The 14,125-nt window shown below is 37.5% G+C and overlaps 1 protein-coding gene across 1 annotated transcript; it reads right to left on the minus strand.

Annotated features, from left to right (window-relative positions):
* Positions 1 to 499: 499 nt before the first annotated feature.
* On the minus strand, positions 500 to 11,942 carry GGH (gamma-glutamyl hydrolase). Its single transcript, XM_084510442.1, has 9 exons — positions 11,730 to 11,942; positions 11,235 to 11,349; positions 9,926 to 9,976; positions 8,258 to 8,342; positions 7,075 to 7,213; positions 6,080 to 6,186; positions 5,888 to 5,978; positions 4,710 to 4,847; positions 500 to 2,694 (listed from the first exon to the last, which is right to left on the minus strand). Exons 1-9 carry the CDS (start codon positions 11,863 to 11,865, stop codon positions 2,573 to 2,575), a joined length of 984 nt encoding a protein of 327 aa, XP_084366568.1. The 5' UTR covers positions 11,866 to 11,942; the 3' UTR covers positions 500 to 2,572.
* Positions 11,943 to 14,125: the final 2,183 nt, after the last annotated feature.

Here is a 14,125-nt window from a genome sequence, read left to right on the forward strand (position 1 = left end):
TTCCCTTGTTTGCCTCCCATCTGACTATGAGTTACCACTAAACAAAAGTGCAAATCACTAGCCATCATGCCTACCAGCTTTGTGACTGCATAGAAGCAACACACAGCATAAGAGCATCACTTTTGCAGAAACGAAGCGACGAAAAATTTAGCAAGTAAGCAGGCAAACATTCTGATCCTGGATACTCTAGCTATAGTGCCAAGAGGCAGAATGAAAGAGATTAGTAACTGCGTACCTTCTTGGACTAAGTTGACATAGACAGCTCCCTCACTTTCACCATCTCAACAGAGAAATGGTTCCCAAAACCACACCAAGTGGACATACATGTAGGTTAGAGTAGCCTCCTGAATTATGACTGTCACAGAATGTTCAGAAAAATTTTTTGATTCAGAAAAATCATAACAATTCATTGCCTTGATAACAGACATAGATGGAGGGGAAAAAAGGCCAATCAATGTTAATGCTTTATCTGTGGTACCTCAAAGAACAAAAATACACATCTGCTTGAATATATTTTATTTCAAGTATCATAGAAAAATCACTGCCACCATCAAAAAGGCTTTACAAGATAAAGGATATAAAGAAGAGACACATACAAATTCATAATAAATATACTGCTCTCTTTCATCATATTACACACAATATTCCTTAAAGTTGTACACTTAGGAACTAATTACTCCCACTGCAGTTAGCAGACATCTGACTTCTAAGGTCGGTCCCTATTTTTAAGGCTAAATCCCGCCCCTCTTACTTAGGCAAGTTCTCGGAGGTATTCCGAAGAACTCAACCTGACTAAGAAATAGGTGGCTGGACTTGTTTCATAAGTATCTTAGCTGGATAGACTAGACCAGGTTAGATGAAGCCCTGGGCAACCTGAGCTAGTGGGTGGCATCTCTGCCCATGGCAGTGCAGGTGGAACTAGATGATCTTGAAGGCAGCCTGAGCCATTCTGAGAGCCTATGATTAGCTGCTGTACTTATATGCAACTGTAGAGCATGATTATCTCTTTACACTGGTTCTACTCAGGAATCAGATAATATAGTTAACATGATAAAATCACCCATATGAAAAAGAGATTTACTGAATTTGGCTGATCTGACAAGCATAGAAATCCACAGTATCACATGTTTAAGCTTGTGGTTACCCAGCAGCGTCTTTCTAGTATAAGGAAACATTAACTGTGACTACTATTTTAATTAATACATTTCACATTTTCTCTGTCTTATGACATTGTTTCATTATAAAGAATAAGTTAGAGTGCCCTTTACCTGAGAAACCTGAGAAGTGTATCTGACTTTCAAGTGGTACTTGAGAGTGTAACGTACTATGATACAGAGTTGAGGTATAAACCCGAATTTTTCGTGAATTCCAAATCCCCACTGATGTTAACAGGATTTGGAAGCTGTGCAATAAAGAAGTATAGCTGATTGTCTTGGTAAATTTCTGAATGTTAAACAAAACCACTGAACAAGATTTAAACTAACCATGTAGCAAAGCAAAAATCAAACACCCAGAAAATATTGCACTGTACCGAATGCAACTGCTATTATCACATTATGTCAATATTAGCAGGTTTCTTATACACATTCATCCATTTACTGAATTCCAGATGTACTAACTATCCAACAACACAGAAAGTTTTCCATTGACTCAGTGGAGACAATAGTGTCTATCTCAGATTAAAAGTGAGAATTCTACTAAGTAACTACAGGAAAAGTTAGAGTATATAAAGCAAAAGTTAGTTTTACATTCTTTTACATACAAAGAGAAGTCTGTACCTCATATCTGCCTGCTGATTCTAGGTACTGTCAAACAGATTCTTGGAATATATATAAAAAGGAATTTGAAAAGAACAGAAAGTGAAAGCAGCACATAACTACACTCTCCACACTTACTTTATCTGAAATTTGCAATGCCTAATTTACACTACATCTTCATATTTATGTAGACCTCACAAGGTATGAACTCTCTGAACATTGAATTGAATGCACAATGGAGAGTTTCACAAAGTGGATATAACACATCCTTTTTGTGTCTCCTTGTTATCATGCTTATTTTGGACAATTTTTCAAATGACAAACTAGTCGCTGTCAAGAACTTGATTACATATACATTTGTGACAGGCCCAAGATCCAAAGTCTTGTTCACTAAATCATTTGAAGAGGACAGCATTTTAGTAAGGAATACACCTTAAATCTGTAGTGCTATCATAGTCCACGTTTTATAGAGATAACCCCCATATTTTGCAATATAAGAATACAATATTTTTCCCTGTACTAAACCTGAAATTGTTCAAATTCATCAGCACAATCAAAATGCCTTCCCTATAGGAAAAAAATGCATTTTTCTGTAGTTCGCATTAAAGTGTGATCCAAGACAACTATTATGGTGTAGAACGTAAATTTTCAGATTAGCGGTCCCGTAGTGCAGAAGAAACACAGAATAAGTCACTGTAAAGGAAGAGAACTGGTCTGGCTTTCTATCACGTGCACTGCACTATATCAGCTTAATTATGCAATGCAGGCAAATAATTCCATTTATAAATAGCAATGCGGCACCTCTGACAAGACACTCAATCAAAAAAATAGGCTTGCTGAAATGAAGAAAACGTTCCTGTATAAATTGGAGTATAATTATAAATCAATTCTTTTCTTTCTTCATCTTCACTGGGGAAACGGTGCAGGCTCTTCCGTGCTGTAAAACATTTTAAAAGTATACATCACGTTACTGTTATCAGCCTTGACAGTATCTTTCTTGGCAAAACTATTCTGTGTAGCGTAACAGCAAACAGAATCACAGTAACTAATATATGGAGAACTGTGAAGATACAGATTCGGAAAGCTGGTTACAACGGTATTTTATTACTGAAGAGGGAGAAAATTAATTGCTCATTTAAAACCAAGACTACACAACAAGATTTATTCATGAGGTACTGTCGGTACCTACCAAAGATACCAGCACTCATAGTACTGGAAGAAATGTATCAGACTATCAGCCTAACGTGGCATGTGTTGGTGAGGACAATAAAAAATGAATTCTGCTCTATTTGGTCATGTTGGCAACTCTACACAAAATTAACAGGTGAATATAAAAACGATATCAGTTTAGTTATTAAAAAAAAAGAAAAATCACAAATAAGAATATTTTTGCCAGTTGACAAGAGTTTACATTTTTTTGCCCCAAGGTTAATTTTCAAAGTTAAGGAAGACACTCTGCCTTATGTTAGCTGAAAATATCAACTACCCATCACAACATTGAGATATGAAATAGTAGAAGTAGCTGTACACAGACAGGGGAGATAATTAAGAGGAACTTTTGGTTTGATATGAGGCAGAGGCTAGACACACGCAGCTAGCTGACACCAGTTTGTTCTGCTAGAATTAAAGTCCAGCACATCCAAAAGCTGGTTACATTTCAGTGTGGTACTGCATACAAGCCAACTATGTGTGCACATACACAAATGAACAAACTCACATGCGCTGCAGGACTTATGAGAATAGTTGGCACTGAATTTTGCCACATTTACTTGGATAATGGCTAGAGCAAGCTTACTTCTGCCTGTAACACAGTATGTAGATAGGTACTACAGAATGTAGCAAACAAAGCTGAAGAATTGTACAACATTAGAACACAGCATAAGAAAAATTGGATTCATCTTACACTTTACCCTATTTATCCCATAAGCACACTACTAAAATTCATAAATACGTGAAGCTTATGGATACCAATATGGAATTTTACATTATTTTGTTATGTTTTCACAAACCAATGTAGAACTATATAATGCAAGGAAACAGCCTTAAACTTGTACAACATATAACTTTTATTTCTACATTTTCACTGACCAGGTCAGCACATATTTCACTTCTTTAAATCACTGTCCAATTTCTCCAATATGGTGACTCTTTTGATGAGAAATGAAATCTGGAATCCTAACTCACTTAGGCTATTGCTTATGTTCATTATATTCCCAGTCAATTAGCTGAGACAATTTTATGTATTGCCAGTTTAATATCTGAAAATGCTATTTCATTGGAATGGTTTAGGAGGTACAGATAAAAGAATAAAGCAAGTTTGATTGCTTCAAATACTTCTGCATTTCCACATCACTCACTCACAGTGAACAAAAAAAAGTATAATAAATTATCAAAATTTCACACATTAGTTACTTTCAACATCTTTGCGTATAACAAAATAAACTAGAAGCTCAGTGAAAATTCAGAAACTTCCTCAAAATGCCGTCCTGCAGTTATATACTACTGGCACTATGTTGCACCCCCTGACACATCTGTATACTGAGCCCAAGCAGCATTTATAATCTTGGTATTCTGGTTAGATAACACTTTCAACAACTTTCCTCAGTTCAGAACTGAGGAAGTATGTGGGATTATGAATGGAGCATTTTTTTCCATTTCAGTGTCTTTGTGCCAGGCAGGATAAGATGTTACAGAGACCATTCAAAATGGTAGAAAAATCACAGCACAGACAAGACTTTTAGTCTTAGCCCAGTCTACTGAAAAGAGAGACTACTTCTGCAAGAACGACCAGCATTTTGATGTCACTTTTACAAAACCATTCTACTTCTAGTACCCCTTGTGTTTTGTAAGTCTACAAAGCTTGTAGAATAAACTTTTAAGAAAGCAGCAAGAGGAACTTGAAAGATGAGAGTCTTCTTCACTCTAAAAACTGATAAACAAAAAACTTTTTACCTTCATTAACGAAGAAGTCAGCTATGTAATATGCAGCTCTTACAGCTGATGAGGAATGTGGAATGCCTGTTGATTTCTTCCATTCAAAAGGATTTTTTTCCGGATGCCACTGAACACTATAAATTGGGTATTTGTATGCTGCAACAAACACATTTTTCATCAAAGAATGATCTAAGCAAGATCTATGCCTTAAGAGTGATGTGCTAAGTCTTACTGCAAAACAAACTCAAAGGACAACCTACAAATATATCTGACTTATCAACAGCTTCACAAAAGCTTAGAGAGCAAGTCAAAACAGATCCAAGTCTTAGGATCCCCTTGAAGGCCCAGTCAATACAGTGTCAGCTCCCATCTGCTCTGTGCCAGGGGAAGCCAGTCCTTAACTTTCATATAAAAAAAAAAAAAAAAAAAGAATAGAAGCACAGCAGCTGATGACTACTCTGTGATAAACTGCTTGCAGACACAGGATACATATCTTATTAGCCTAATTAGGTCTTCTGATCAAACGGTTATTCTCCTCTTCTGGAGGACTGCCAGCATGCCATACAGAAGAATGCCATAGGCTGACAGCTGGGCCTTATTGTAAAGCTGCTAGTAGTATACTATTCAAAATAAACTACTCTCTAATGAGCTAACTTGTTTCTTGAGCTGAGCAAGTGTGGTGCAGAACATATACAACCCAGCGCAAAAGGTTTTTGGAGGAGAACAATTACCAGTATTGCTGTCAAAGTAATGAGGGATATTGCTGTTATATCTCAGTGCCATGAATTGTTCTCCTCATACAGCACACAGAATAAAGCATCACACAGGAACACAAGCATAAAGAGGCAGATAGCAAGCAAGATACAACAGAGGCATGCTGCACTATGGAGGGGTTAAACTGCTACAAGATGAGTGCTGTACACTTTGTATCACAGCACTGCAATATTGCTAAATTGCAACAGCATATCTGGAAGGGAAACAGTGGGCAAAAGAAGTATGCAGTTAGGCTCAAGGATATGTACTCAAAAGATAAACTCTGTCTGTAAACTGTATGTTCCTCACAGTCAGCACATACAGGGTCGGCACTCACCCTGTTATTCTAAGGGTAAGCTTGCTCTACAAATTAGCATAAACTGACACCTCTGAAGAAATACTCTCTTACAATCATAGCATACAAAGGAAATTCGTTTTCCTACCTTCCATGGTAGATATATATTCCACTTTACCATCAGTGTTAGTGGTCAGAACATTGTAGAATTTATGAAGCTTTTCATTCTTTGTGAAATTCTGCAATGAGGAAAGAAAATAAAGGTGCGTTATCTGTTTACTTATTTCTAGTTTTAACAGAGAGAATACATTTGTGTTAATGAAATAAAATGATTAAATACCTCCATGGAGAGGCTCCATCTATGAAAGTTTGATGTCAATGGCTCGTTAGCAAGAGCACGTAACAAATCCTTAGGAAGATTCTTGAACAACCTACTGTCTTTTGCAGCTGTCACAAAGACAAAAAAAAGATACTGTCCATTACTCAAACTGCTAACAGATTGTCTGTTACTGAATAGAAGGAGACCTATTTAATAAAACACTACATTAAAGCAACCTTTTTTGTTTCTGTGGTATAACTTTCTGATTTAAGAATATACTGCAAGGGGAAAAAAGTCAGTGAAGTAACTTCCAACAGGTTTCAAGTATGATGTTACCACTGTCTTCCAGTCTTGACCTAGAGAGAACCCAACTTTACCACCTAAGTTCCCACAGATAAGCATAATGCTTTGCCACTCAGTTCAGTGACCTTTCCATTCAGAGTGGCTACAATTGCCAGAATTCGTGAATACTACATGCACCACACATGGATTACTCACAAAAGGATAAAGTCATATGAAGTATAACAAGAATCAACGTTCAACCAGTGTTACTGAGTGGCACAGCTCTACTTTCAGGACCCTCTCTGATTTCAATACTGTTCAAGTGAGACAGCAGTGCAAATATTCATCATTAGGAAAGATGCAAGGTGAAAAATTCAAATGCACTTGCTCTCCAAGTCTGATACGTTTTGGGACTGTGAATTTTGTCCAGCTCAGTAACAAAAAGGGACCTAAACCCACATTATTTTTGTGGGTACAAATGATCAAATGACTCACGGAGCCACAACTCTGTTTTTTGCTGATTGCTGTTGGTTTCAAGTAGCTTGTGCTCACATCTCTTCCTTAGAAGTCATAGAGTTGCACTGCCTTCATAAAGAGTCACAGCAATGTATTAAGAAAGCACTTAAGACAGTCTTCAGAAACCTCCCAAACATTCAGCCACGTGTGTTTATTACAAACAAAACCACAACACCTCTCCATTACTTCTCAGCAAAACTCAGACATGAATTTCTCACCTGAGGTAAAGTTCAAAGGAAGTGCCAAACCAGTTGTCTTGGTATTAACGAGTAAAACTTTGTTGCTTGTGAGATATGTCAGTTCTTCATGTCCAAGGCATGTCCCCCATATTGGGAAATAATCTCCTTTATCATTAGCCTTCAAAATAAAAAGCAGCAAAATAAAAAGTTCTGAAGATTTACAGAAAGAAGACTGAACAGAAATTCCTATTCTTTTCACTTTCCTTGCATGCTGAAGAAAAGTCAGCAGCCAGAGCAGAAAGGAATTCCTCACTGCCAGTGAATGCCTCCTACTGTACTAGTAGCTTAAGCACTACTCTCAACTGGCTCTAGAATTGGGCAAAGTTTTCTGAGCTATGACTTCTGCAACAATTGTAATCAACATCAGCTGAAAATAAAATTAAATAAAGCCAGTAAAGAAGAAAAAGTGAAGAAAATTTGCATTTTTTATTCAACCTGAATACAGAAGATCCTTCAGAAATCACAGGGGTTGAGTATAAAGCTCAGTGAATCTCCATTCCTTTCCACAATGCACTTACAAGATAAAATTTTACTTCAAAATACGTTATTATCTTAAAATAAATAAATAAAAACTCTTATGATTATCTCATGTACATCTTTCATATGAACCTCCAAATATGTATTTAAATCTACTTACAGGTAAGTAAGAACAAAGGTCTTTCACTAGCTGTAGCATATATGTTAAGGGAAGCCTTAATGTTATATTACTGTAAATTGGATTATTTGAGAGTCTCTCTAGAATTCCTTCAAAGTCTAAACTTTAAGTGAACATAAATGTAGTTACCTTTAATTTTTTTTTATAATTTTGTTCAATGTTTAATGTCACTGAACACCCTGTGCTTTTGGAAGGCATTGTTGTTATTTTATTGCAGGTTCCAAACAGCAATAAAGTCCCAGTTATAATGAATAAATGATAGTGTACCCACCCAAAGAAATCAGATTTTAAGACAATGACACAACACGTAACAGGAAAGGGCATGGGGTGTCTGAATCTTAAGCTATGAAATGATTTTTTTAAGCAGAAGCTAGCAATAAGCTACTTATTATTTGGCTTATAGTTAACACACTGTATGCCAGTGGGAAACTGAGAATACAAGCTTCCCTGTCATTTTGATCTCTAAGAAGTGACAATAACAAGAACAGACTGTTCTTTAGTAATTACCTCTAATGCCTTGCGGTAAAATATCTTAGCAACCCTGGAATATTCTGAAGTCTTAAGATCCACACCACCTCCTGGAAAAAGTACCCTGAAAGGCAACATCCAAGAATCTGATTAGCAACAATGAATGATGGTGATCGAACTAAAACCTGGGCAGCATACACAGAGAAAAGTTTGACGGTGGTTTTAAGGGTAGGATTCGGGTGTAGATTAGGACACCTAGATTTCAGAAGCCTGTAGATGGATATCTAACCTTCAATTAGGGACAGCAGGGATCTAGTCAGAAAAGTCAGTGGTGACTCTTTCTTATAAGTTTCCACAGTATAGCAAGTCCTCTCTCTTATTTGTTATAGACAACTGTATTGTGGAAGCCATTAGGTGACAGAGGAGGGCAACAAGAGGAAACATAGATCATCCTTACCCACCTACATAGCACAGACCCAACTGCCAGTCACTGCAAAGACAGAAGGATAACAGAACTGGATCTACTTGCCTAATACCACCTCGTGCATTGATGGAGGTGGGAAGTAGAATAAAGAGGAGATTCCATAGGTTACAATCCGTCTGGCAATGAAAGAGAGGGTGACAGTCACAAAAAAAGGGGTGAAATTACTCATTTTGTCTCCACTATGAGAAGACACAGGGGAGAAAGCATAGCTGTCATACGCTTGTTTTCACCAAAACACTGTAAAGACCCGCATCTTAACATATAGGGTGTGCTGTATAAGACTGATCTACCCAGACAGCCACAAATCTAAACGTGCAGGTTTTACTCACATTGATTAACATTCTGTTATATGCATAAGCTTAATGAAAATACTCATGGTTTAAGATGTTCATCTCATGACTACAAGTAGCCCAATCACATGCTAGGGGATCACACACAACCAAGCTACTGAAATGTAGCACCAGCTGGTTTAACTCTTCTGAAAAGCACTGTTAGCTTAAAGCAAACCTAAAAGGTTTTGACTTTGCTAAGTCCGTAATTAAATGTGTGTTGAACTAGATCACATTATCTGACATTTAAAAACTCAGGAAAAACACTTGAGTGGATAATGGTTGTACATCAGCTGAGAAGTTAAAATACATTTGTCTAACAGAGATCTAAGCCACAGAATCACACCAGGCAATATGGGCCATTAGAGAAGTAGGAGAGAAGGAACCCAAAGAGATAGGGTAATAAAGACTGGAAATCAGAAGCTTTCACAATAGAGGAAATACGGAGAGGATGGGAAGGGATGGGAAGGTCTGGGAAGGGAAGACGAAGAGTGACGACACACCCAGTAAGCGCTATTACAATTCAAAATTAAGGTGATCACTCATATGAGGGTAAGAAAAAATATAACAAAGAGGAAGTGACCTACTTCACTAGTAAAGTAAAAACAATTGTTAACCTCTATCCTGCCACTTTTGTGTACTTGCAGGCAAGCACTGGAGAGTGCTAAAACGAACTCTGACAGTGTTGCAGATTAACTGACATGCTCCAAAAGGAAGGAAATGCAGCAGACCGATGTGGGATGAAACAGTACTCCATCTTAGAACAGATTTACACATCTGCGACACTCAGCACAACCTTCCAAAAGGGTAAAAGACAATATCCTTGAGGATATGCCAGATCTCAAAACAGGAATTATCATATATTTCAACAGAAAGATAGTGCTCAAAACTTACCCGTTAATAGAGTGGAATATTTTATCATACACTTCATCTGAAAGATTTAATCTGAAACACCAAAAAATAGTTACAGAACACATGAAATATATGTATTTAATCACAAAAATATCTTAGTTATTGAACTGAAGCAAGGGGCATAGAAAATACATAGAAAGCATGCTTTAAACATTTAGAATACAATAGTCCCAGTTCAAATGAAACATATCACGTGTAACAGCTCAGTAGAGATTGAGAATCCACACAACTGAGAACAGGTCCCTGTCAAGTACAGTTCAGAATTAGGTAGTCTGAGACCCCTTCGCAACCAATCATTAAATTTAGCATTTACGTAAGTGGTGTAGTTATTATTTCCTGCAGACTGGCAACTCCAGTTTCAGATTGATTCCAAGAACTGCAAACAGTTAGTCACGCCCATTCTTCAACAAAGGTAAAGCTGAGAAGTAGAAAGGTGAGAACGACCTCAGCACCAGCAAAACAGTATGATGCCTACACTCGTGTAGGTACACTGGGTATATTCAAAGTGGTCAGCTTTATGGCATCTAACTTTGTTGAAAGAATTGGAAGCCTTGGTTCAATGTGTTATTGATACAGCTTTCAGTCAGCAACCATTCTGAAACTTTCACCAGCTACATGAGGAACACTGGCTTATAATTCAGGCACTTCACTGGTTCCTTTATACATTCTATTGTGTTTAGTTTTTTTTTTTTTTTTTTCTTTGCGGCCTCATTAGTATTACCTTTAACTTTGTATAAAGGTCATTTTAGCATTGGACAATAGCACATTTACTACTTTGTAGTTAACAATTAGCTATGAAATATTGTCACTTTTTTTACTTACTTTGCTACTTTTTACACAACAATCAAAATATTATACAACATGGTGTTAGTGACCCATACTTGGAGCCAAACTGGATTTAGATTTCTTCAAGGACTACTGATAGTCTTCCTCCACTAGTCAGATTCTAGGACTACAGAATGTGTCAAAAGATAGCCTTATCTATCTTGATATGCATGTTTTTAAGGCAAAATACGCTAGCTAACTTGGAAAAAACACTAATGTGAACTACTGAGTAATTTTACAGGTTAAAAAAAATTTAAAAAATCATACAATTTTGTAAGAAAATTAAAAATTATATGTTCCAGTTTTCCTTTATTCTGCTTTCTAAAATAGCTTTTAAATTGTGGCATCCTGAAATGGTCTTTGACGAGCACTTAGCACTCAAAAAATCAGCAGAACTACCTTCAGGTGCCCCTAATGCCCTCATGTTACAGGATTATTAACCATTCACAAGGATATAAAAACCTACCTTAGTGGGACAACTCGGGCACCAGCAGACTCTAAAAACTTCACGTAAGAAGCTGCAATATACGAATTTCCAAACTGCTGGAACTTGTTGAAGTGACATTCCTGTGCCAGCACCCCTGAAAGGTCCAAGAAAGAAAACCAGCATTATAGAGAACACTTCACAGAAATGTTATGCGCTGAAAGAGAAATCAGAGTTTAGTTTTTGAAATGCCACGTTACAAAGGTTGATACCTTTATTGCCTGGAAGAACTGTGAACAGCGAGGCAACGGGGCATCAATCGCAATGCCTAGCCACAGGGGGTCAGGTGAACGCGTTTTACCCGACTCCTCTGTTTTAGGGAAGTACTACGCCTTATCCTAAGTAAATTACCTACAATTTAACAAAACTGTAGCAAACCACGAGGTTTCACGCCAGTTTCGGGAGGCACCTCAAGAGGCTGCAAGCACAGCGCTATGGCTACGTCGTGAGTGCCCCCCACCCCATAACGCCCCTTACCGACGATGGGCCTGTCGTTGGGCTCGCTCTGGCGGCCGGGCAAGGCGGCGGGGGAGGCAGAGCGAAGCTGGAGGAGGAAGAGGAGGAGGAGGAAGGCGGCGGCCAGCAGCGGGGAGCAGCCGGCACAGAGCCCCATCGCCCGCCGCGCACCGCGGAACCAACGGCTCGGAGCCGCTGGGGCGCCCGGCTCCTTACGGCCGCCGCCCCGCCCCTCGCTGCCTGCGCCGCGGGGCACGCTGGGAAGTGTAGTCCTGGCGGCGGGGCCGGGCTCCGAGCTGAAGCGAAGGGTGGAAATGGCGGCGGGCGGGGCCGAGGGGCAGGGTTTGGGCCCCAGGGGTTAACGTGGACCGGGCAAGCTGTTTATATCGCTAAATGAAAAAAAAAAAAAAAAAAAAAAAAAAAAGTTCTCAAAGACCGGTTCAGCTAGAAGAGGTTTATTGATAATAATGGTGTTGACATGTAAAAAAAAAAAAAAGGATTAAAAACCATTTTGCATTACATCAACGCTTGTTGCCAGTACTTGCATCAGCATTTCACAGCACGCTTGTTTTCTTTAAAGGCACTCCTGGTCTCACTAGAAGAATAAGGCACTTACAGATTTATTTACTCTAAAACTCACGGGTGCTCCTTCTCCACCCATTACACTAACACCTTTGCCATTTGTTATGCAAATGTTCTGATTATTTAATCATCGTTAATAGCAGCAAATTCAGTGTACAGACTTCCTACTGAACATGTAAACACTAAAAATAATTAACAGTTCATGAAAAAAATAACTATTCAGTGCTCCATTGTGTTATATATTCATTTATATATATATTTTTATATATTACCATTTAATAATAGATCCAGGATATTTTTGAAGACATTTTGGACTTCATAGAGATGGTGTAGTTTAAATGAAGATAAAACCCATACATTTTGTCTGCATACATATACAAATGCAATCAACGGAAGTAATCTGATTCTTGTCTCTTTCAGATAAAACCACAACAATCGGGGACTGGTTTCATAGGAAAGGATTGAATCTTTTTTTTTCACTGAAACATGGCTAATTCCTTTATGCAGTTTACATTCAAGCACTAAAACTGAAGGAGCATAACTTTAGGACAGTACTTTCAGTTCTCCAGTTCATAAATGATTTGGAACTTGAGTTAAACTCCTGAAGAATTGCCAGATGTCTGGCTACTTAGTTTATTTTCTAATAAAGAAGAATAATCATTGCAATGAACTCAGCAATTTAAGGCGCTTTTTTCATATCACAAAATAGTTCAATCAGAGAAAAAGAAGGATATGAAATACGTGCATATATGAAAATGCATCACAAAAATAATTTCTTTAGATTTAGGCTCTGTTTCAAAGATATCCTGAAAGAAAAGAATGAAAATGCACTTGTGAAAATGAGGGGATTGGAAAAAAAATCTTTGTCAGTTTTGAAGGAATTTTATAACAGACATTGATCTTACAATATCAGAGGAAACTACCACCACCAAGTATAATATAGGACTTTCATAGGTGTTCCTCATGCTAATAAAGAGAAGCTTCCACTGGCTTTTGCAATAACAGAGTATCAATAATAAAGTAAAATAAGACATTTCTGACTTAGTAAGATATTCTTATTTCTCTCCCCTAAACATATATTAATACAGCATTCCAATGTTCTAATGATTTCAAAATAACTGAAGTTAAGCACTTCTAGCTACCTGAGAAGTAATTAATGATTCATTTATATGAACATTCACATGGAATGCTTAAATATCTAGTATTTATGTAAAGACCCCTGGTTTGTTACAAAAGAGAGATAAAAATTGTGTAAATGAACTCCAGCAGTTGCTGTATTTCAGGAATTTTAACAAAAAACAGAGTCAAAAGTAAATTAACATTTCAGATTATTAAATATTGAGGAATGTAGGATGTTACTGCTATGTAATATACGTGACAACTTATACATATACAGTACTCATATATGAATCATGTCCCTTAGAAAAATCCATTTTCCATAACTACAGACAGATTTTTTTCATTACATATAAGACTTGACAGAAAGTTAAATCATCCAGTGCCCAACACGACGTAAGCTGGCAAGATACCAATTACTTTTCCGAAGATAAAACGGAAGACAGCCAGCAACTCCTAAGCTGAGGCTCAAAGTGACCTACAAGCACCCATATACCACAGAACAGATATTTCTAAAGCTCAGATGTATGAAGGATAATTTACTTCACCCTTCAAAACAAACTGATACTGCAAACAGCTAAGAGCTCTTGACCTCTAACACTCTACAGCAGGAATTAAAAGTGTTCGCATTACTGGGTTGCTTATAACTTGTTCACAGACAATATCTCTGAAGGACGAAAATCAGAATTTTCAAAGTTCTTTTGACTCTCTTAACAGTT

The sequence above is a fragment of the Aythya ferina genome, assembly GCF_964211825.1.
Source record: "Aythya ferina genome assembly, chromosome: 2".
Classification (NCBI taxonomy): domain Eukaryota; kingdom Metazoa; phylum Chordata; class Aves; order Anseriformes; family Anatidae; genus Aythya; species Aythya ferina.